Source organism: Urocampus carinirostris, chromosome 15, assembly GCF_059441175.1.
Source record: "Urocampus carinirostris isolate Australia breed hairy pipefish chromosome 15, RoL_Ucar_1.0, whole genome shotgun sequence".
Taxonomy (NCBI): Eukaryota; Metazoa; Chordata; class Actinopteri; order Syngnathiformes; family Syngnathidae; genus Urocampus; species Urocampus carinirostris.
The window spans coordinates 37060032-37082318 of NC_142363.1; the positions used below are offsets into that span (position 1 = coordinate 37060032).

Below are 22287 nucleotides of genomic sequence, written 5' to 3' on the forward strand. Positions count from 1 at the left end.
CTTGTACGTCATACGCGTCTTAAAATGGATAAGAAAACGTACTTTGTACGGCAAAAACGTACAGGTTGACAGGTATGTAAAAAAACTCAAGATAGAAAGAGGGAGAAAGAGAGCGCAGGAGAAAATAAAACAACTCAAGAAAGAAGGACAGAAAATAAGAAAGAAATAATAGCAAAAAGACAAAGAAAAAGAGAAGAGAGAAAGACATGAAAAGAGAGAGAGAGACAGAAAATGATCTACAGAGAGAAAGTGAGAAATAGAGAAAAGAAAGAGAAAAAGAAAAGGAGAGATAGAGGTAGAGATAAAAGAAGAGGAAAAAAAGGACAGCGATAGAGTCAGAACAAGATATATACATGTGTCTGCGTGTGTGTGTTTACTAAATATAACCAAATCTGATTGAACGTTTGAGAGATAATTTCTCAATTCTTCCACACGTTTGCATTCAAATTGAAACATTGCAGTCCGTTCGCGGGGATCGTGGTCGACAGGCATTGTGGGAAATGTTGTTTTTGGTCAAAGCCGTTCATTCTGAATGGCTAGATCAGCATTTTTAGCTCCTGCAGGTCCAAAAAAAACGGATGATCGTATATTTGACACACGTGCGCTAAATGATACACAATGTCCCTTTAATGAGAGAAAAGATATAGAGCGGAAAGAGCAGCGTACGGAATAAGACAGATGAGTTGTCGTTTCCCGCCGGGAGCTGATGATGTGTCATTATCCCGGAAATTGATCCTGGATGAAATTTGCTGAGGTCATCAAGTCCGCGAGCACCAGGGTGCGTCGTATTGTTCTCGGGAGCGTCCACGGGTACGGCGCTCACTGGAGCCGCGGCCGTTTTTCGGGCGGCGCTTTGCCGGCCGGTGCGGTGGCGGCAGCGGCGGAGGATTTCGCCGCCGGCTCCCTTTCTTCTTGTTTGACTGTTTCCGTTGAAGCCTCCGGCTCTTTTTTCACCTCCACTGCAACAGGAGATGGAGAAGAAGTGACTCACCGGATGATGGTTTTTCACCCTGAATTTTCAGAAACCATTATTTCGTGCCTTTTTCAAGGATGACTATTAGCACGCATTACTTTTCTAACTAGTCTATTTCTTACTCATGTCATTACATGGTTTATTTCATCCATCCATCCATTATTTGCACTGCTTATCCTCAGTAGGGTCGCAGGAGTGCTGGAGCCCATCCCAGCTTTCTTCGGGCAGTGGGCAGGGGACACCCTCAACTGGTTGCCAGCCAATCGCAGGGCACATGGGGACAGACAACTCGCTCCCTTATTCCCACCTAGGGACAATTTGGACCGGCTAATCAACCTGACATGCATGTTTTTGGAATGTGGGAGGACCCCCACACAAGCACAGGGCGAACACGCAAACTCCACACAGGAGGTTCAATCTCATGACCTCAGAACTGTGCCGCTCACACACAAACCACTGCTCCGCCGTGCTGCCCTGTTTATTTCATGGTTTGTTTTTTGTGTTTCAATTTTTCACCTTAATTTTTTAAGGTATTCACTCAAACATCTGTTGAACACAAATTAGCAATAAATCATCAAATTAAGACTGAAACAAAAGAGAAAGTCTATCATGGATTTAGAATTAATAATACTAAAAGGTATGCAGGCTCTTGAATAAGAAAATCACGGCCTTAAGTAATTATCACTTAATCATATTTGGCATTTCGATTCAATGTAAACCAAATTCTATATTCACTCTTTGCGATATTTAGCTTCAAATATTCCCATTCCCACAAACATATTCTCTATAGCCGATGTTATATTTTACTAGTTCTTCTGTTGTTGTGGTGCTCTGTACAGCACTTTGAGGCTTTCTGTGATAAAGGGCGTCACAAATTGAATATGTTTCAAACAATATGTTTTACATTCTAAAAAAAACTCCATCAACAGGACCCCCAATAATTATGTTATGACACAATATTTATCATATCTTGAAAAAGAAAAGAATGATGAAGGTCTAAACAGTATTTACAACAGATACATTCCACAGTAAATAAGACTGACATTTATGAAGGTTTTAAAAAATAATAATAACAGATTATGAACATTGATAATTATAGTGTGAGACAATATTCAATATATTTCAAAACATTATATGATATTGCAAAAAAAATTCCCCTAAAAGTTGAGAAAGTCTAAAAGCCCAAAAAATCCCCGTGAGACTTTTAACGTCAGTAACAAGAGATTTTATACAACTTGATTATACACAATATTTTCAATTCATAATATTGGAATTTGTTTGGTCCTACCTGGAATGGGCTTTTCTCCGGGCTTTGGCTGAAATTCAAGAAGAAGGTTACAGCTTATTATTGATCATCATTTTTCAACTTTATTTTCCGATAATATACCGATTCTATATTCTGTATCATGGATATATCTCCATCATTGGAAAAGTGCATTTCCCCCCCTCAATAAACTTTATATCATATTAATATTATAAATATATACATATATATAATGGAAGCTAGAGCTCTTGTTGGTGATAGAAAGGAGCGGAGAGGTGTTGTGAAAGGATAGTGGGATTGTGGACGCGTTCTTAAGGATGGGCTGGGCACCCGTATGATGCGGCGGGGGTAAACCTGTGAAAGCTGTCGGGCCCTGCTGTTGAACAAAAAAGTGTGTTGTGTCACCCTGACCCGAGTGACATGGCCGCTTTCTGGTGTCCCGTTTCATCTGGAGGGACGAAAGCATGACCGACTTGGGTGCCGAGGTGCCTAACTTGTTTGGGCGATTGGGTTGGCCATGGTCCCAAAAAATGTTGTGTTTTTTTTGTTTTGTTATTTATTTCCCTTTTATTTTCTTTGTTATTGTATGTGTGTGTCTTGCTGTCGGTCACCCCTCTTGAGGGATATGACCAAGGTAGATAGATAGATAGATAGATAAATTGATTGGTAAAAATAATATAATATTCTATAGATAGATAGAATATTATAAAAGAACATTTGCTATCTTGGTATCGATGACAAGCAAATCAAACAAATACAACTAAATATTACTACTTTAAATACCACCGACATTTTTGCTATTTGAAAAATGATGAGTTTTTGAGGGGTGTTTCTGAGTCTTATTCTTGGAATATTTTCGCCGTGATGCCCTCTCTAAAATTGTAAAAAAAATAATTTAAAACAAAATTTTTCTGTTCTTAAATATTGACCTCAATCATTTTTAAATTGTCACCCTGGTATTCCTGAAATTGTATGTAGAGTATTTTACATAACCCGGCTCATGAGATCCAAATATTTGGTTAAAAATCGGTATTACATTTTGGTTGACTTTTCCTCAGCTCAAACGTTGCAGTTGAAGGCAACGGGAATCGAATCAAGGTTGCGGCGGTGAGAGAGCCGAATCCTCACCACTGGCCCGCCGGTGATATCGATGACATATGAAAAGGCAATCGATTTGATCTCATCACACTATTTTTATCAAAAACGAATGTTAATTTCTTTCTACATTTCACATGTTACAATGACAATAAATGATGTTCTTCCATTTTATTGTAATCTAGTAAAAAACGTTGTCGAATAGATGCAGCCCTGACTAAAATCTGTTATTGACAACGTTAACTATGAAGACAATACCAACATAAAATTTACAATGTATTTAATTCATGTCCTACAAAGTCATCATCAGATACACCAAAGAGTTTTTTACGTTGTCGTGCTTTTTGTGCATTACTTCCTGGACCATTTTTTACATCTTTTACATGGCCAAATTCAAATTCAAGCACCTTTCAAAGACATATTTTTGTTCAAATTTTCCAGTACCTTCAACGAAAGAAATCCAGCTGGTCATTTGCTTTTTGTTTGACTTATTTGAATTTCAAATCTGTTCAGTGTATAAAAATCCAAAATTGTTTTGTATTTGACATTTTTTTGTAGATCTGTGACTATTTTAATTCATATTTCATGTGTTTTGCAGGGATCCTCTGCAAATCATATAAAATTACAAATGATTATTGATCATATATCACTTTTAAAAAAATAAAACATTTTGAAAAGCCATTTGGGAGCCCAAAAAGCTGACTCTTATCAGGCAACTGAGCCAAAAGAGCCAGTTTTCTAAATAGCTGTCCTTTTGGGTGCGACCAGTAGGGGGCGGTCACACTTCACATGACAACGCCATATTTCCACGCACTTTTTGAAAATGTCTCTTCCTTGATTGCGTGGTCTATAGAGTCAGATAGCCAAGAAAAATGAAAATGGCATCCATTTTCTAAGCACCTCACCCAAATTCACAAGCATTTCCCTGAACTTGAAAGCACAACATTACAACGCAAGCATTTTCAAGGATTTCAAGCACCCGTACAAACCCTGCTAACATTCCTCTCTGCTATCATGAATAAAAAGAGTGTGATGATGAAATTAAATAAATTAAATGAATTTTTCAAAGTCATATAACAGTGATGGTCCAGTGGTTACGATGAAGCGCTCTCACTGCTGCCACCCGGTCTCGATTCCCGTTGCATGTAATGGTTACAGATTCCAGTCATCAATTGTTACACAAATACGGTAATACGCTACCCTAAAAGCTTGTGTATAACGGGCCCCCAGACTTTGACTTCTTTTTGAGGGTAAAACCAAATTGCGTGCTATACACCAACGAATACGGTATATGTTTTTGAACAAACTCGTTAATGACGCCATGGCAGAGCTCCGACCAAATTACCTGATAAAAGGTTGGCGGAAACTTTGACCTGAGGTCCAAGAGGAGCGTGTCCACACGATGTCTCTGGAATAGAGAACCCGGCTCTTCTTTCTTCTTGGACTTTGGCTTGTTTTTTTCTATTAAAACATCATCTTTGTGTCTCTATACTTCCGATTGCGTGTTATGAACTAAGTCCATCCGACAAAATATGCATTACCTCGTTCCTCTTGGTCTTTGAAGTGCCACCAGTATCCTTTGGAAGGATGGTAGCGACAGTAGGACATGGCCTCGTCGAACGCCGATTGGATGCCGTGGACAGCGGAAAGCTGGAACGGTTGCCGTGACAACTTTTACTCGGATGTTATTATACAGAAAATCCGTGACGCAGCTAGACCGTAAAATGGGGGATGCGTTATAGCGAGGGAGGGATTACTGTATTGTGAAGGATTTTATACATTTGACTATAAATGATTTTATACGATTAAATACAAGTTACATTTATCGAGTGCAACGAAGATTTTCACTGAGTGGGCTTCAGGTCACGCTGTTCCAAATTCGGAATGTTTTGGCTGGGGAATTTTGATAACTGGACTCTGACGAAGGACGTCAGGCATTGTTTTGATAAACGCTCGGTGTTGTTTTGAGTTTCTCCAGACATCGAGGCGAGGGGGTGGACCCCACGTGGGGGCTTTCATTGGCACGCCCATGGGAGGAGCCGGCACACCAGCTTGCGGAGAGACGCGGGTGGAGAAAAAAAAAAGAAGATCTAGAGAGGAGGCTTGACAGAGACTCAAGCTACACTAATTCGGCTAATTTGGCCATATATTCGATGGAGTCCACTTAGCTAAATTATTCAAGCAATTAAATCTGCCCCCGTGTGGAAATGCCGGTCTCTTGTCCATATTTTTCTTCAAGAAACGAGCGCGTATTGTTAGGCGAATGTAGGTTGTGTTTGGTTAATGGAGTCAGATAACTCGTTCGAACAATTTGGTAAACGCTACATTTTTAATATTGAATTCCTAACAATAGCTAATCAACCTAAGTGTAATACATGTGCAAAGAATTAAATGTAAGTAACAAATACATGAATTTTGACGTCACTTGAGCAGACCTGTGAAGTAGTGCGTGGAAGCAGGGGGGAGATAGTGGAGGTGGATTATAAATCAAACGGATTTTAAAATTTCCACTTGTGCAAATTGTCATTGCATCACTTTTTTAAATAATTGTCCAACTCACTGATTGGTTATGACCATATTCAATAACGTGGCTAGCCATTTTTTGCCCTCTCCCCCTTCCTGAAAATCATAAGCTTTGTTTCCATGATTATCATAATTTTGCTTCTCCCTTTAGCATCACCGGAAGCCTAGGGACCCATCATCAATGAATGCAGTACAAATATACAGGATCGTATTGAACCAACGTGTACATTCTTTATGAAACACACAAGATTCTGAAATGAATAGAAAGCAAGGCATTAATGGAGGGCAATCAGCCATTAACATATAGGGATCTCTATGAGAACAAGGCGCAAACCAATAGCAAGTTTTTGGGCACACTAAATCATTCGATTTTGATGTTGTGTAGTGGGAGAAATGTTGTCATAAAGGACACTGTATCCTAAGAGCAATGTTCCCTGGAATTTTCCTTACGGGTCTGAGCGTTCACACAAAGTCGGTGAGCAGCGCTTGAAACAACAGTGAGCAACCATAATCCCAAGTGTGGCAACCAATCCATCATCAAACATGTCCAAAACTTGACATCAAGAGTTTCTGGCAATGCAAAATGATTTTTCTCTTTTGAATGAATTGACTCGTGTATTATTGCAAAGGTTGTACGGCCTACAAACGTCATTTGTTCTTACAATTCTTTCACAAGATATCTATTTCTTATTATTTCCTGATATATTTTGTCGCATAATATTAACATTTTTGGGGGCTTATTTCGTCGGTTGTAAGATACAGAACTGTACTTCATCACATTTTTGAGTGGAAGTACAATGTTGGCAACAAGATTCACTTGATATTATTGGAAATTATTTGAATGCAACACAAACTTTTTCTTCTTCTTTCCGTGTTTTTTTTCTACTTTTTTTCAAATTCCTTTAAAAAAATCTCATTGTGTTTATTTTTTCCGAGCTGTTACTTTTTTTCTTTTTGTTCTCTATTTACTTTTTACCTACATTTCTTTCTTTTCTTTTTTTCTGGCTTTTTTCTAAAAATTTTCCTTCTTTTTTCTATCTCTTTTGTTTCTCAGCTTTTCACTACTTTTTCATTTTTGGTATTTTTTTCTTTTTTGTTCTATTCCCCCCTTCCTTGAAGTCATTTTGTGCGAAATTTTACATAATATTTTGTCATGTTGGGATGAAAGAAGCAAAAACAACCCGAAGAGCCGTTCAGGACCTAAAAGAGCCGGTTTCTTTTAGTGAGCCGAGCCGAAGAAGCCAATTCCCCGACAATCTCTACTAACTTTACTCAACTTCGTTCTCCTTCGACTCGACTTCAAAATACCGCATTTAGGACACAACGTCAGTGGAACCCGTGTATTTTGACCTTCATGCACTGTAACTTTGACTCGAGTCGCTTCTTAATTAGTCATTTTGAGCCCTGATTTTTGTGCGCCGGCTCGATTTTCTTGTGCGCTGAGAATGTGCGAGCAGTGCGCAATTGCGCGCGCAGCTTAGAGGGAACACTGCCTAAGAGTCTATTCTACATAAAAAATATACATAATTATCATTATGAGGTGATCCAAATAATGGACTTTACCGCTCTGGAGCTGATGACGGTGCTGAGATCCGGGGCCTGGTAGACCACTCCGATGATGATGTAGTAGTCGGCCAAGGGAATCACTGGGTTGTGGAAAAGATGCCAGATAACGCAACATGAGGAATCCTTTTAATGAGCCTTAAAGGGCAAATAGATGCGTTACAGCGTTATTATCGGAATGAATAATTGATGATCACCTTGTGTGGGTGATTGCCTCTGTTGCTTGCGAATGATGTAGAGAATGGGCTCTTGAGCATGGAGAAGAATGTACTCCACGCCAACCATTTGACTGCAAAGCAAGGAAAAGCCCAAAGGAGAGCAGCATTTGTACACCTTTTTCATGGACAAACGAAAGCACTTTTTAAGCACTTTCTAAGACAAATTTTCAATGACCCCCATACCATTTTTAGAAGAAATCTTGTGTTAATCATGGATTTTGAAAAGCCAAAAATATATCGGGTTTTACATATGTGATTTGGGATCTTGCATGTACATTTATCGAGGCATACCATTTTAAAATCTTTGGTAAATGGCGAATATATTTGTGAATATTTGAGACAAATCTCTCCCCTATTTGGTAAAAATGACAGTAATATGTACGGTATTTTCCGCACTATAAGGCGCACCAGGTTATAGGGCGCATCCCGAAAAAATAGTTTTTGGTCCTATTTTTGACATACATAAGACGCACCGGATTATAAGGCGCTACAATGGGAACGTCTACAAAACAGTAAGATAGTTCAGTCCAACTTCTTACCCCCTTAACATTCCAAAAGCTTGCAAAGACGCAAATACGTGTCGAGAACACGTGCGGATGTGGTGTCCGTACGATGTCACTCAAATGCATCGTTCCATCATTCGGAAGGTTCAAGTCTTGGGATTCAAGAAATGCCAACCATTTCTTAGTATCTATTTCCTTTTTCGCTCGCAACTTTACTGTGCGTATGACAATAAACACTTGGAATTGAGTTGAATTTAAAAATAGACACTCCATTCCATCCATTATCTGCACCGCTTATCACAGAAACAACGAGTTCAGTCTGAAACAAGATACAGGGACAATATAAAACCCGGAGTAGCTCACCGAAGTCGTTGTGTTCATAATAATGTGCAGCCAATGTCCTCTTATATCCGTGAGGGTAGTAAATCCAGGAGAATAGAATATTTACAAATACAGAATAGAAAAAAATGCTTTCTCTATGCCGTCAGCCACGTGCTATACGCATTCATCTTTGCAGGCTTTGTTTTGCCGTCTAAGCCAATGCCAGCCTGTAAATGATAAAAAGGATCCGCCCCTTGACCTCCGAATAACTTTAGCCAATAGTGATCGATTCAACTGATGATTGACACGTCTTTTTTGGCCAATTGCAGGCTTTGTCTGCCGTTCAAGCCAATGCCAGCCTGTAAATGATAAAAAGGATCCTCCCCTTGACCTCCGGATAACTTAAGCCAATAGTGATCCATTCAAATGATGATTGACACATTGGTTAGCCAATGAAAAGCCGGTAAATAAATCCCAGCATACACCGCGGACTAATTGGCGTTCGGGGGAAAATCGAGTCGGCGGCTGCAAGTTAGTTGGAAAACTTTGCAATTTTAAAATTGATCCATAAACAAGGCGCAGTGTATTATAAGGCGCATGGTCAGCTTTTGAAAAAAATAAAGGCTTTTAGCTGCGCCTTATAGTGCGGAAAATACGGTAGATTACATTTTCAGTTGCAGGAAACTCTTCTCATTACAATTTACAACTAGGAAACGCTACCTCAATTTTTTACAAGGCCCTTAAAAAATGTCCATATCTGATGCATAATCCCTACAGGGATGAATAAAGTATCTATCTATCTATCTATCTATCTAATCCACAGGTGTCAAACAGGCGGCCCGCGGGCCAGATCAGGCCCACCAATGGTTTAAATCCAGCCCCCAAGACAACAGTGAGAGAAGTGCAAGAGAATTAGCTGTAGTTTTAAATATTTCCAACGGATGTCACCCAAGCCAGTTAACACTTGCAAAACAATTGTGGTAGTATTTTTCTCTCACTCTTTTTTTTTCTCTCCCTCTCTTTCTCTTTCTTTCTCTGCCCCCTGTTTATTCTCTCTTTTTCTCTCTTCCCTCTATTCCTCTCTCACTTTCCAATCCTCTCTCTTTTCTCTTTCCATTTCCTCTCTCTGTAACTTACGCTGTAATTATCTTTCTTTCTTTCTATTTTTCTCTTACCTTCTCACCCTCTCTTTCCCTCCCCTTTCTTGATCTCTCTCGCACATGACTTTGTCTCTCTTTTCCCCCTGCTCACTTTTACCCTCTTTCTTTTTCTGTCATTTCACTTCTCTCATTCTTTTTATCTTTCTCTTTTTCTTTCTCTCTTCAATTCTTTCTTTTTTCTTTATTTCTCCATTCATTTCTCAGTTCTGCTCTCTTTTTCTCTCACTGCTTCTCTGTCTTCCTTGTTCTCCCTATCAGTTTATCGCTTTCTCTTTCCTTCCACCGCTTTCTCTCCCTCTCTCTAAAACTTACTAGTCCAGCCCCGTGAGATTTTTAATAGCATTTGTGGCCCACAGCTAAATCGAGTTTGACACCACTGATCTAATCCTTGCAATCATACATTTAATAGTGCCCTGTTTCAGTGTAGCATTCACCGTAGGGGCGAAGAACACTGCATACCACAATGCCATACAAACTAATACCAGCTGCTGTTAGAAAGAAGAAATGCAATTGCAAAGGGAAGCCACCAGAGAGCAGTGTCCACGTCATTTTTAAGCAGACTTGATGGGGGAAATTGCAACTTTCAAGCATTTACAAGCACTTCACCCAGAATTCACGCATGTTTTCAATCTAGAAAACACAACATTATAATTCAAGCACTTTAAATGATTTTAAGCTCCCATACGATCCATGGGAGACGAATCATGCTTTATTTTTCTATCAATTCAGTTTGTTTTACTTTTGAGTGTGAGAGGGACGTACTTGAGATGGTCCAAGCTGAGCCTTTGCATTTTCACCACCTCGTTATTACAAGTGCGGTCATAGAAAGGGTTACTCCTCTCTGAGAAGTAATCGAGTACATTTCCAGGGTTGAGAATGGGGACCAAGCCGCTGTCCACCCAAGAGATGCCAAGTAGGTTGTCTGCAAAGTCCGGCAGAAAAAACACAAAGTGCTTTAATAAGCAGTATTGACCTGGCTGCAAGAAATGTTAAGAGAGCCTGGACACTAAACCCCATTAAAACTATGCACATAATCCAATTCACCAGTGATAAAATTATATTCAATTTCAAAGTTTTCAAAGAGAAAAAAGATGGGAATTTGTGAAGAAACCTTCGTCCCATCCCACAAATAAAAAGCACTCCTGCTAAAGCTAGCTGCTAACACCAAAAGATAAACAGCAACCAACAAACAACATTCATACATCGTTTATTCAATAATTCATATTAATTATTAATTCCCGTCATCAGTTATTCTCAAACAATCACGAGTGTTTACATTATTTAGATAATAAATCCAAATTTACCGGTACCTCTGAAATCCACCGACGACATAACGTAAACAGTCGCAGGAAAATGACGAAACAAAGTCGTGTCGCTTGACGATGACGTCAAATTGACTGAATTCTGACGTCAGGATGAAGAGGTACGCTGAACAGGTTCAGAAAATAATTACTATTATTTATTATTATGATATGATTTGACCATGTGATTCTCACATAATAAAACAATCTACATCTAAATAGACACTTTAGCTAAATGTCTAGGCAATTGCATTGTAGTTTGCATATAATATTAAAAAGTATCCTTGGAGTGTTGCATTTGATCACCATTTTGAGTTTACTTTTTTGTTTTTAGGTTTTTAAAATAAAGTAAATTAAAAACAAAACAAATGAATAACTGACAGATTGTTTGGCTTGTGAACAAAGAAACAGTGTCATAAATACTGCAAGCTTGAGAGTCACGTGTTTCCCCCGCATATTTTAATCTGAAAAAATGAAGTGAATAGAAAAATGATCGGACTAGTGTTCGTTCCTATTTTCCTTTACCTTTTTTATAAGTTAATAATATCAAAAATAATACTTAATAGATAGATGTCTAGATAGATAGATGTCTAGATAGATAGATGTCTAGATGTCTAGATGTCTAGATGTCTAGATGTCTAGATGTCTAGATGTCTAGATAGATAGATGTCTAGATAGATAGATAGATAGATAGATAGATAGATAGATAGATAGATAGATAGATAGATAGATACTTTATTCAACCCCACAGGGAAATTCCCACTTCCAGCAGTATCCTTTTGTTGTTTATTAACAGATTAACAGGATGGCCTCAGTGTGCTGTGTTGTAGTTTAGCCACAGCGGAGTGGATGACGTCACACGCTAGGCCAAAAGTTGGACGTCCCTGCAGCAGATGAAAATCTTTGTGCCAGGGGTTACACCACCTCCTGTTCACGTAGATAGCGAGTTCGCCTCCTCTCCGCTTCCCGCAGACTTTTGTGTCTCTGTCTGTCCTAACAGCGCTGAAGCCGGCCGGGTAGCTCCACGTTAGCGTCCGGGATGCTAGACATGAGCCACGTTTCCGTAAAACACAGCAAACTATGGCGTAGCCTTAACACGAGACAAGAGGCTGATCCGTACAAGACAAAGTAGCTAACTGCTTTTGAATGTCAGTAACGGTCTTGTAACCAGTTCGATGACCCCCATTCCTGAAAAAATAACGCCGTTACGTTAACAGCTTTATTCCAAACACAGTTTTTCCCACACTGTTGACGACAACTATTTAAAATACAAGAGTAAAAAAAAAAAAATCCGCCTGAATGTATCCACCCCCCAGCCGGTACTCCTACTTCCTTGCCTGGCTTTCTGATGTGGTCGGGAGGGACAAGAAAAAAACCGGCAAAACACAGCTGAGCTCACCGATGACTCCTCGATCGTGCAAAGTGGAAGACCTCTGTGGCAAGGAAAGGTTTTAATAGCAACTCCAGAAATATCGCAATAAGAGGAGGTTTCAGAACAGTTTGATCAAACTTCAGCCAAGGGAAAACACTATGTATCGGGTCAGTATCGCTCGATACTACCCTGTAGTTACTTGGATCGGATCGATACCAAAATTCTAAGTGTCACCCACCCCTAGCATTCAGCTGTATTTTGTAGGTATGCAGAAAATTATTTTAGCAAATTGAGAAATGTATGTGATAACGTTTTCAGGACCAGGACGGAGACAGGACCCACTTGAGTAACGTTTCTTACAAGTTTAATCAAAGGAAAGAGGAAGGGCTGCGCCCACGATCCAAAATTCGCCAGGCGCGGGGAGCAGGTCACTCCGAACGCGGAAGTGGGACTTCCATGGCGAGCGATGGCGGTGTCCGGAACGGAAAAACGGGTCAGTCACAGGGACAGGAGAGCAAAAACGTGGTCAGAAGCGAGTCGTAAGCCAGGAAAGGAGACAAAAAAGGGGCGAAGAACACTGCATAGCACAATGCCATACAAACTAATACCAGCTGCCGTTACTCAAGTCGGAAAAAGAAATGCAATAGCAAAGGGAAGCCACCAGAGAGCAGTGTCCACGTCATTTTTAAGGAGACTTGATGGGGGAAATGGCAACTTTCAATCATTTACAAGCACTTTACCCAGGATTCACACATTTTTTCAATCGAGAAAAGACAATTTTATAAAAAAAAAGGTTGAAAGCCGGGACGGGAGAGTAGATGTGATGACGATCAAAAAACGGGTCGAAGCCAGGAGTCAGACGGGAGCAAAAACAGGAGTGAGTCATGGTTGGAAAAGCTTGGCTAGAGTACACTGAAGTTCGAAGACGGACTGACAACAGGTGAAAGAAAGCAGTGGGTTTAAGTAGGGACGGGGAGCCAATCAGAGTCTGAGGCAGTTGGCGCCAAAGGTGCATCACAACGGTAATCATGACAGATTGTGTATTAATTATCGCCTCCTAGTGGTAAAAGAAAAAAACTTCATTCATAATTCATTATCAAGATTTGAACAATAAGCAAAAAAATAGATGAATGATTGCCTCTGTAGTTTGTATTCCGTCTAGTGTTTTGTAGCACTCATTTTGTCTTGCTCTACAAAACACAGTGACGTTACACATTGCCCCTTTAAATGTAAAAACAGAGCAAAGAATGCTAATGACACCATTACAAAAGAGATTTTCATGCATTGGTGCTTTGTCTCTGTGACTTTCTCTATTTTTCAACCGCATTGCTCACATGATAGGACAATTCTGCTGTTTGTGAGGGTGGAACTCACCATTCCAGACACACATGAAAATAAGTTCCAAGTTTTTTCTTTTTTTTTTGGTCTTGCTTGCTGACTCAGATAAACATGTCCTGGCGGCTTGTTCCCTCTTGCCCGAGTTCTGACTGAAAAATTCCCTGATGTCACCTTTTGGGTGTCGGAAAGACCCAAATACAGGACGCGGAGAGACGTAAAACAGAAGGAAAAAATACATGTAAATAGAATTTTCTTATTCCAATGATGAATTCATTTTCTGCATTAAATCATTGTTGGTAATATACTGATAAAAGGGATAACCACAAACCTGTCTTTTTTCATTTTCTCCTTTTATACTTCCTGTTTATCTTAACTTCTTTAAACAACATCATCATTCGTAATAGAATGCATCAAAGCAAGTGAGCCGTCGGAGAGCCGGCTCTCTTGAACGAGTTGAGCCGAAAAAGCCGCTTCTCTAAAAAGAGACGGACTTCCTTTCACTACTTCAAACGCTGGCTTGGTTTGCTACGAAAAAAACAATGTCGAGATGGAGGCTACCGCGGCGAACTCGTTTGACTTTATTGATATGCCGTTTGGTGATCGTCGGTGTGTCACAGACCAGGAACGGAGACGGGACCCAATAGCGCTCGTTTTCTCAGTTTTTATTGATAAGAGGGAGAGAAAGGCTTGCTTCCGCGATCATCGGATCGACGAACACGGGTAGCAGGTGGCGGGAACGCGAAAGTGGCACTTCCGTGTCGAGCGAGGAGGATCGGACATTGACAGGAATAGCAAGTCGTTGGCCGGGGCTGGAGATCCAAGGCGGTGTCGAGTTCGTAAGCGACGTCGGTAGCTGGAGGCAGGCAGGTAACGGGGCAAAACAGGTCAGGAAACAGGCAGGCAGAACCAGGCGTAGTCAGGTCCGGAAACAGGTTGCCAACAAAGATCAGGCAGAAAAAAGCAAGACAGGAACGGAGTCGGACGAAAAGGTTTACTGTGCAACAGTTCGCGTAACGATCTGACTGCCTCCTCTTGGAAGCCGGGGGTTTAAAAGAGAGTGACAGCTGTCTGGGCTTTTGGCACTAATTAAGCCGCCGCGGCTGCACTCAATCGGCAATCATGACACGGTGTTATTATATCGAAATATGAACCAAATAATGGAATTTAGAACCTAAAAAAGCTTAGGATATTTCATCATAGGTCAAGGGGGGATGCAAAGCTGTAGAACAACTCATATTTTGTATTTGCACTTACTGCAAAACAAAAGTCAACTCGAAAAAAATAAATAATGCATGAGGCTTGGTTTAAAACAGGGGTGTCAAACTCATTTTAAGTCGGGGGCCACACGATAGAACAAACATTCTGTCGGGGGCGGGACTAGTAGATTAAAGAGAAAGAAAAAGGGGGATAAAGAAATAAGAGAAAGAGGGAGGGAAAAGGAGAAAGGGCGTGACAAACAAAGAAAAAGAGAAAGAGGGAGAGAGCGTGAGAAACAAAAGATAAAAAGTCATGAGAGAGGGGTAAAATAAGGGAGAGGAAGAAAGAAATCCAAAGAGAAATAGAAAGACAGAAGGAGAGAAAAGAGAAAAGAAAGCACCAAGGGTAGGAAGAGATAAAGAGAAAAGAGAGAAAAGGAAAAAAGGAAGTTAGAGCAAAAGAAGTTAAAAAGACACAGTGAGAGAAAGAGACAAAGAGTAACAAAAGAAGAGAAAAAGAGAGACACAGAGAGTGGAAGAAACGGAGACAGAGTGGGAGAAAAGGGGTGGAAAAGAAAGAGAGAGAGAGAAAGAAATACAAATACAGTGTCTTTGTTTGAGGCACCTGGCTTTGGCAACATCAAGCGGACATATTTCAACCTGCAACTTTTTTTTTCTCCTGCGCTTCTCTGAGTGTTGTCTCGCGGGCCGGATTCGATCCCGTAGCGGGCCGGATCTGGCCCGCGGGCCGCCTGTGGTTTAAAAAAAAATGAATCAATATTTAAAGTTGAAGCATTGAAGTATTTTTAATTTGACTTTCTTCAATTAAATTTTGACGACACTGCCATTTTAAAGACCTATTTTTTGTCTACTAAATGAATTAAACAGTAGTCGTGCAGTGCGTGTCTTCGAGTTCGCGCATGCGCGCCTGCGTCATTGGAGGAGGAGGAGGAGGAGGAAGGTCGAGGAGGATGCGGTGAGATTTCGGATCCACTTCGGACGATTCCGGTTCCACAAACATGTCCAAAAGCAGCTTGATCCCGGCCGGCCGCGACGTGGTGGAAGGGAACAGGGGCGGCTCCGCCTCCGACGCGGGCGCGGGGCCCCCGCGGCATCACCTTCAGCCGCAGCGGCCGCCTCCGATCGTCGGCGGCCGCTGCGGCAGAGACGCCCGCCCCCACCCGCGGCACCACCAGCAGCAACCACCCGGAGGCGGCTTCGGCGTCCCCGGCGTCCCCGGCGTCCCCGGCGTCCCCGGCGCCGCGGTCGTCCCCAGCGCGCCCGCCGACGCGGTGCGTCGCGCGCTGGACTTCAAGTGCCAGGGCACGCAATGCTACAAGGACAAGAAGTACCGCGAGGCCATCGGCAAGTATCACCGCGCGCTGCTGGAGATGAAGGGCCTTTGCCGGCTGCTGGGCGACGCCGACGGCGCCGCTTCCACCAAGACGCGGATCAAGTCGCCGATGGCGCCCGTCGGCGTGGCGTCGCCGCCGCTGACCGACGAGCAGAAGGGGGCTGTGGAGACCGCGGAGCTCGAGTGCTACAACAGCCTCGCAGGTGCGCTTGACTTTAGCTCGACGTCAGGTGACGTCGGGTGACGTCACCTGACGTCGGGTGACGTCACGAAACACAAACGGAACGAGCGCTTTCTTTTCTCTTTTCTCTCCTTCTGTCTTTCTATTTCTCTTTCTATTTCTCTTTGGATTTCTGTCTTCCTCTCCCTTTCTTTTCCCCCTCTCTCACGACTTTTTATCTTTTGTTTCTCACTCTCTCGCTCTCTCTATCTCTCTCTCTCTCTCTCTCTCCCTCTTTTCCACCCCTTTTCTCCCACTCTGTCTCTGTGTCTTTCACTCTATGCGTCTCTCTTTTTCTCTTCCTTTGTTGCTCTTTGTCTCTTTCTCTCTGTGTCTTTTTAACTTCTTTTGCTCTAACTTCCTTTTTTCCTTTTCTCTTTCTCTCTTCAAACACTTCGTGTTTTTTCTCTTTTCTCTCGCTCTGTGTTTCTATTTCTCTTTGGATTTCTCTCCCTTTCTATTCGCACCTCTCTCACAACTTTTTATCTTTTGTTTCTCCTTCTCTCTCCCTCTCTCTCTTTTTCTTTCTTTGTCCCGCCCTCTCTCCTTCTCCCTCCCTCTTTCTCTTATTTCTTTATCTCTCTTTTTCTTTCTCTTGAATCTACTCGTCCGGCCCCCGACAGAATGTTTGTTCTATCGTGTGGCCCCCGACTTCAAATGAGTTTGACACCTCTAGGTTAAAATGTTTGGACAAGGGCCCTGTCCAATTTTCTCATTTAGTAATAAACATACAGTACACGAAGATTTATTTAATTTTACATGTTCAGCTGTAATATTGAAATTGAGTCAATTCAATATTGTCAGGACCGGGACAGGAAAACAGGAAGCAGAACCCACTCGCGTAACGTTACTCAAAGTTTATTGGGGAGAAGAGAAAGGAGCGCACACTCGATCCGGAGATTGTTGGTCGCGGGGAGTAGATTGCTCGGAACGCGAAAGTGGTTGAAATCAAACAGAACGTGGCGAGAGCGAAACAGGAGCAAAAACACGGGAAAAACGGAGATTCACAGGGCTTGCCGTGTCAAAACAGAGTTTCGCAGACGCTCCGACAAAAGGCCACTCACAGGACAGCGTTTAAGTAGTGACAGGGAGCAATCTGTCAAGGAGTTTCAGCTGATGTCCATGAGCGGGGCCGTTTGGGCGCCCTGGCAACCGTGACAATTATTACACCTGAACCAGCGCACACTATACAAACCAAACACTGCTCTCTAGTGGCCAGAGAAAACATTTGGTTCGAATTTGTTCAAAGAATCATAACTTTTGGAAGAAAGGACCTTGAGATTCACTTCTTTTTTTAGACATACTTAGAAATGTACAGCGGTACGAGTTAAAAATCATCCAACGGGCCACATCCAGCCGGCAGTCGTGTCAGGAACGGAAAAACAGGTCAGTAGTCAAGATTGGGAGGGCAAAAACGTGGTCGGGGTCAGAAACGGGTAATAAGCCAGGACGAGAGAGCAGACATGGTCGGGATCAAAAACAGGTTGTTGCTGGAGACAAACGGAAGCAAAAACGGGACAGGCGAGAGTCGGGGTCCAAAATGGCTTGGCTTGTAAAAACAGAGGTTCGCAGACAGACTGACAACAGGGGTTGGATAGGAGAAGGTATAAATAGGGACAGGGAGCCAATCAGAGCCTGCGGCGATTGGCGCCAAAGGAGCTGAGTCACATCAGTAATCATGACAGCACTGAATATTACACTCTGCCCCTTTAATTCATATTTTGTTGATGAAGATTAACTGATGTGGCCCCCCAACCCACATTTGCCCCCCCAGCCTGCCTCCTCCAGATGGAGCTGGTGAACTACGAGCGCGTGAAGGAATATTGCCTGAAGGTGCTGCATAAGGAGGGAAAGAACTTCAAGGCCCTCTACCGTTCGGGCGTGGCCTACTACCACCTGGGCGACTACCAAAAGGCGCTCCACTACCTCGAGGAATCCAGCAAGCAGGAACCATCAGGTGAGACCAAAAACAGAAAAGATCTCGCAACCCGAAACCTTACCTTTCTCTTTAAAGAGACAGCGTGTCACAACTGTCACGAACCAGAACAGGATCAGGACCCAAACGCGTGACGTGACGCACGCAAGGCTTTGATTTGACGGGAAACGGGGAGTCGTGCACGTTAGGCAGCAGTTGCTGACGAGATCCAGACCGGTTGCACGAGTTGATATCGGACATATGGGGTCAATTTTGGACAGGACAGGACAGACGGGATCGATCATGAAACAGGATATCGAAATAAGACACGACAAATTAGACGGGAACGAAAACTGGAGAGAATAATAAACAGGACGGTAACGAAACTGGAAACCAATATAAAACAGGACAACAATAAACGGGAACAATACCAGACAGGGAATGCCAACATTTTCCTCTCTTCTATTCCTTCTCCCTTTTTAGCTTTCTCTTTTTTATCTTCTACTTTTTCCCTCTCTCTAATGCTCACTCTTTCTTTGTTTTTTTCTGTCTGTCTCTTCCCTTACCTCTCTTTCTCTTTTACTTTCTTTCGTACATTTTTCCACTTTGTCTTTCTTTTTATCTTCCTCTCTTTTGTTCCTTCTCTCTTTAGCCTTCTCTTTTTTATCTTCTACTTTTTCCCCTCTCTCTAACACTCACTCTTTCTTTCTTTGTTTCTGTCTCTCTCTTCCTTTACCTCCCCCTCTCTTTTTCTTTTACGTTCTTTCGTTCCCTCTCCCACTTTGTTTTTCTCTTCCTCTCTTTTATTCTCTCTCTCTTTTTAGCTTTCTCTTTTTTATCTTCTACTTTTTCCCTCTCTCTAACGCTCACTCTTTCTTTCTTTTTTTCTGTCTGTCTCTTCCCTTACCTCTCTTTCTCTTTTACTTTCTTTCGTACATTTTTCCACTTTGTCTTTCTTTTTATCTTCCTCTCTTTTGTTCCTTCTCTCTTTAGCCTTCTCTTTTTTATCTTCTACTTTTTCCCCTCTCTCTAACACTCACTCTTTCTTTCTTTGTTTCTGTCTGTCTCTTCCCTTACCTCTCTTTCTCTTTTACTTTCTTTCGTTCCCTTTTTCACTTTGTCGTTCTTTTTATCTTCTTCTCTTTTATTCTCTCTCTCTTTTTAGCTTTCTGTTTTTTTATCTTCTACTTTTTCCCTCTCTCTAACTCTCACTCTTTTTCTTTGTTTCTGTCTCTCTCTTCCTTTACCTCTCCCTCTCTTTCTCTTTTACTTTCTTTCGTTCGTTCCCTTTTCCACTTTGTCTTTCTTTTGGTCTTCCTCTCTTTTATTCTCTCGCTCTTTTCAGTCTTCTCTTTTTTATCTTCTACTTTATCCCTCTCTCTAACACTCACTCTCTCTGTTTTTGTTTCTGTCTCTCTCTTCCATTACCTCTTCCTCTCTTTCTCTTTTGTTCCCTTTCCGACCTTGTCTTTCTTTTGATATTCCTCTCTTTTATTCTCTCTCTCTTTTTTTAGCCTTCTCTTTATCTTCTACCTTTCCCCCCTCTGTTTGTTTCTGTCTCTCTTGACCTCTCCCTCTCTTTCTCTTTTACTTACTTTCGTTCCCTTTTCCACTTTGTCTTTATTTTGGTCTTCCTCTCTTTTTTTCTCTCTCTCTCTTATTAGCTTTCTGTTTTTTATCTTCTACTTTTTCCCTCTCTCTAACTCTCACTCTTTCTTTGTTTGTTTCTGTCTCTCTCTTCCTTTACCTCTCCCTCTCTTTCTCTTTTACTTTCTTTCATTCCCTTTTCCGACCTTGTCTTTCTTTTGATCTTCCTCTCTTTTATTCTCTCTCTCTTTTTAGTTTTCTGTTTTTATCTTCTACTTTTTCCCTCTCTCTAACTCTCACTCTTTCTTTTTTTCTTTCTGTCTCTCTCTTCCTTTACCTCCCCCTCTCTTTTTCTTTTACGTTCTTTCGTTCCCTCTCCCACTTTGTTTTTCTCTTCCTCTCTTTTATTCTCTCTCTCTTTTTAGCTTTCTCTTTTTTATCTTCTACTTTTTCCCTCTCTCTAACTCTCACTCTTTCTTTGTTTGTTTCTGTCTCTCTCTTCCTTTAGCTCTCCCTCTCTTTCTTTTTTACTTTCTTTCATTCCCTTTTCCGACCTTGTCTTTCTTTTGATCTTCCTCTCTTTTATTCTCTCTCTCTTTTTAGTTTTCTGTTTTTTATCTTCTACTTTTTCCCTCTCTCTAACTCTCACTCTTTCTTTTTTTCTTTCTGTCTCTCTCTTCCTTTACCTCCCCCTCTCTTTCTCTTTTACTTTCTTTCGTTCCCTCTCCCACTTTGTTTTTCTCTTCCTCTCTTTTATTCTGTCTCTCTCTTTTTAGCTTTCTCTTTTTTATCTTCTACTTTTTCCCCTCTCTCGAACTCTCCCTCTTTCTTTGTTCGCAGACACCAACGCCTTGCGCTACATCCAACTGACGGAGATGAAGATCCGTCGAAACGCTCAGAGGGAGAAGAAGGAGGCCGCGTAAGAGGAAAAGGAAAGTGCGGGGTCCTCGTCACTTCCGGTCCCGCCCCCTTCCCTGCGGAAACGCATGATGTCAAGCATGCGGCCCGCGGGCAAGGCTTTTCATCCGGCCCCGGGGACCACGCCGAGAGAAGCGCGAAGAGAACAATGAGCTGCGGTTTGATGTAGGTCCACTGGGTGTCGCCAAAGCAACTGGAGCTGTATATATTTTCTCTTTATCTCTTTTTCGTTTTTTTTTCTTTACTTCTCTTTCAGATTTTTCTTGTTCCCTCTCTCTTTGAACTCTCTCTATCATTTTTTTTCTTGCTCTCTCTGCCACTCTATGTCACTGTCTTCTCTTTCTTTTTCTTTATATTCAATTTCTTACTTTTTCTGTCTCTTTCTTTTGAGCTCTCTGTCATTTTTTCTTCTTTTTCTTCCTTTCTTTTTCGTACTCTGACTCAATCACTCTCACTTTCTTTCTCTGTTTCTTTTGCTCTCATTTTGTCTCTCTCCCCTTCTTTATTACCTCTCTTTTACGCTTTCTTTCTTGTGGTATCTCTTTTTCTTTCTACTCTCTCCCCATCTCTTTGTTTCTCCATTCTTTTTTGTTTCTTTCTCTCTCTCACCCCCTCTCTTTCTTTCTCTTTTTTATGTCCCTCCATCTCTTTCTTTATTTCTTTTTCATTTTCTCTCTTTCTTTGTCTCCCCTGTTTCACTCTCTTTCCTAATCTTGTTCTTACTCCGTCCTTTCCTTTTTCTCTCTTGCTTTCTTTATCTCACCTCCCCTTACGCTTCCTCTCTTTCACTATCTATTGCCATATCAATTCTCTCTCTCTCTCTCTCTCTCTCTCTCTCTCTCTCTCTCTCTCTCTCTCTCTCTCTCTCTCTCTCTCTCTCTCTCTCTCATCTACGAGTCCCTGAGAATATAATTTTTCCACCCATGTGGCCCCCGAGCGCAAAAGATTTTGACGCCCCTGCTCCTCTTGATGCTTTAAAGGTGCAAAAGGGGTCCGGGGTTCAAAGTTCACCCCCCCCCCCAACGCCAGGACCGAGCACCAAAAAACAAACAACTGCCGAAAAGAAAACAGCACAAAAACAAGAAGCGTATGGCGTTATTCCTTCCAAGTGTCGTACTCTTGTTGTTCGAGTTGTGAAGATGTCAATCGTTGTTCGTTTTATTTATACTTCCGAAAAAATGCAGAAGTAAAAAAAAAAGGATATTAAAACCACTTCGACAGACGACGGCTATCCTACGTTATTAACGAGTTTGCATTTTTTTCTTTGCGAATAAAGGAAATGAGATCAGCAATTGTGGCGCGAACCAGAACAGGAAAACAGGAAGTAGAACCCAATCGCGTAACGTTACTCACAGTTTATTGGAGAGAAGAGGAACGAGCGCACACTCCGTCCACGGATCGTCGGTCGCGGAAGTCGATCGAACGGAACCAGGAAGTGGGCAAAATCACACAGATCGGGGCGAGAA

The 22287-nt window shown here is 41.7% G+C and overlaps 3 protein-coding genes across 6 annotated transcripts in view; 1 reads left to right on the forward strand and 2 right to left on the reverse strand.

The window, feature by feature from the left end:
• Positions 1 to 605: 605 nt before the first annotated feature.
• Positions 606 to 10996, reverse strand: med6 (mediator complex subunit 6). 2 transcript variants are annotated; one of them, XM_088353794.1, is made up of 8 exons: positions 10931 to 10996; positions 10383 to 10542; positions 7616 to 7707; positions 7419 to 7501; positions 4874 to 4982; positions 4678 to 4793; positions 2262 to 2289; positions 606 to 959 (listed from the first exon to the last, which is right to left on the reverse strand). In XM_088353794.1, exons 1-8 carry the CDS (start codon positions 10950 to 10952, stop codon positions 820 to 822), a joined length of 750 nt encoding a protein of 249 aa, XP_088209920.1. In that variant the 5' UTR covers positions 10953 to 10996; the 3' UTR covers positions 606 to 819. The 2 variants fall into 2 exon arrangements, with proteins under 2 accessions (XP_088209920.1, XP_088209919.1); XM_088353793.1 differs by having other exon boundaries at positions 10925 to 10977.
• A 1299-nt stretch (positions 10997 to 12295) lies between these two features.
• slc8a3 (solute carrier family 8 member 3) overlaps positions 12296 to 22287 on the reverse strand; it is a 56553-nt gene continuing 46561 nt past the window's right edge. The window contains exon 6 of the mRNA XM_088353792.1: positions 12296 to 13802. Within this exon, the coding sequence (XP_088209918.1) occupies positions 13624 to 13802 (179 nt within the window). The 3' untranslated portion in view covers positions 12296 to 13623. The remainder of the gene's footprint in view (positions 13803 to 22287) is intronic.
• Positions 15742 to 22046, forward strand: ttc9 (tetratricopeptide repeat domain 9). Of its 3 annotated transcripts, none has more exons than XM_088354742.1 (3): positions 15742 to 16384; positions 18176 to 18358; positions 18969 to 19822. In XM_088354742.1, the coding sequence occupies exons 1-3, from the start codon at positions 15847 to 15849 to the stop codon at positions 19307 to 19309; spliced, it is 1062 nt and encodes a 353-aa protein (XP_088210868.1). In that variant the 5' UTR covers positions 15742 to 15846; the 3' UTR covers positions 19310 to 19822. The 3 variants fall into 3 exon arrangements, with proteins under 3 accessions (XP_088210868.1, XP_088210870.1, XP_088210869.1); XM_088354744.1 differs by lacking the exon at positions 18969 to 19822 and adding an exon at positions 19831 to 20737 and having other exon boundaries at positions 15743 to 16384; XM_088354743.1 differs by lacking the exon at positions 18969 to 19822 and adding an exon at positions 20744 to 22046 and having other exon boundaries at positions 15745 to 16384.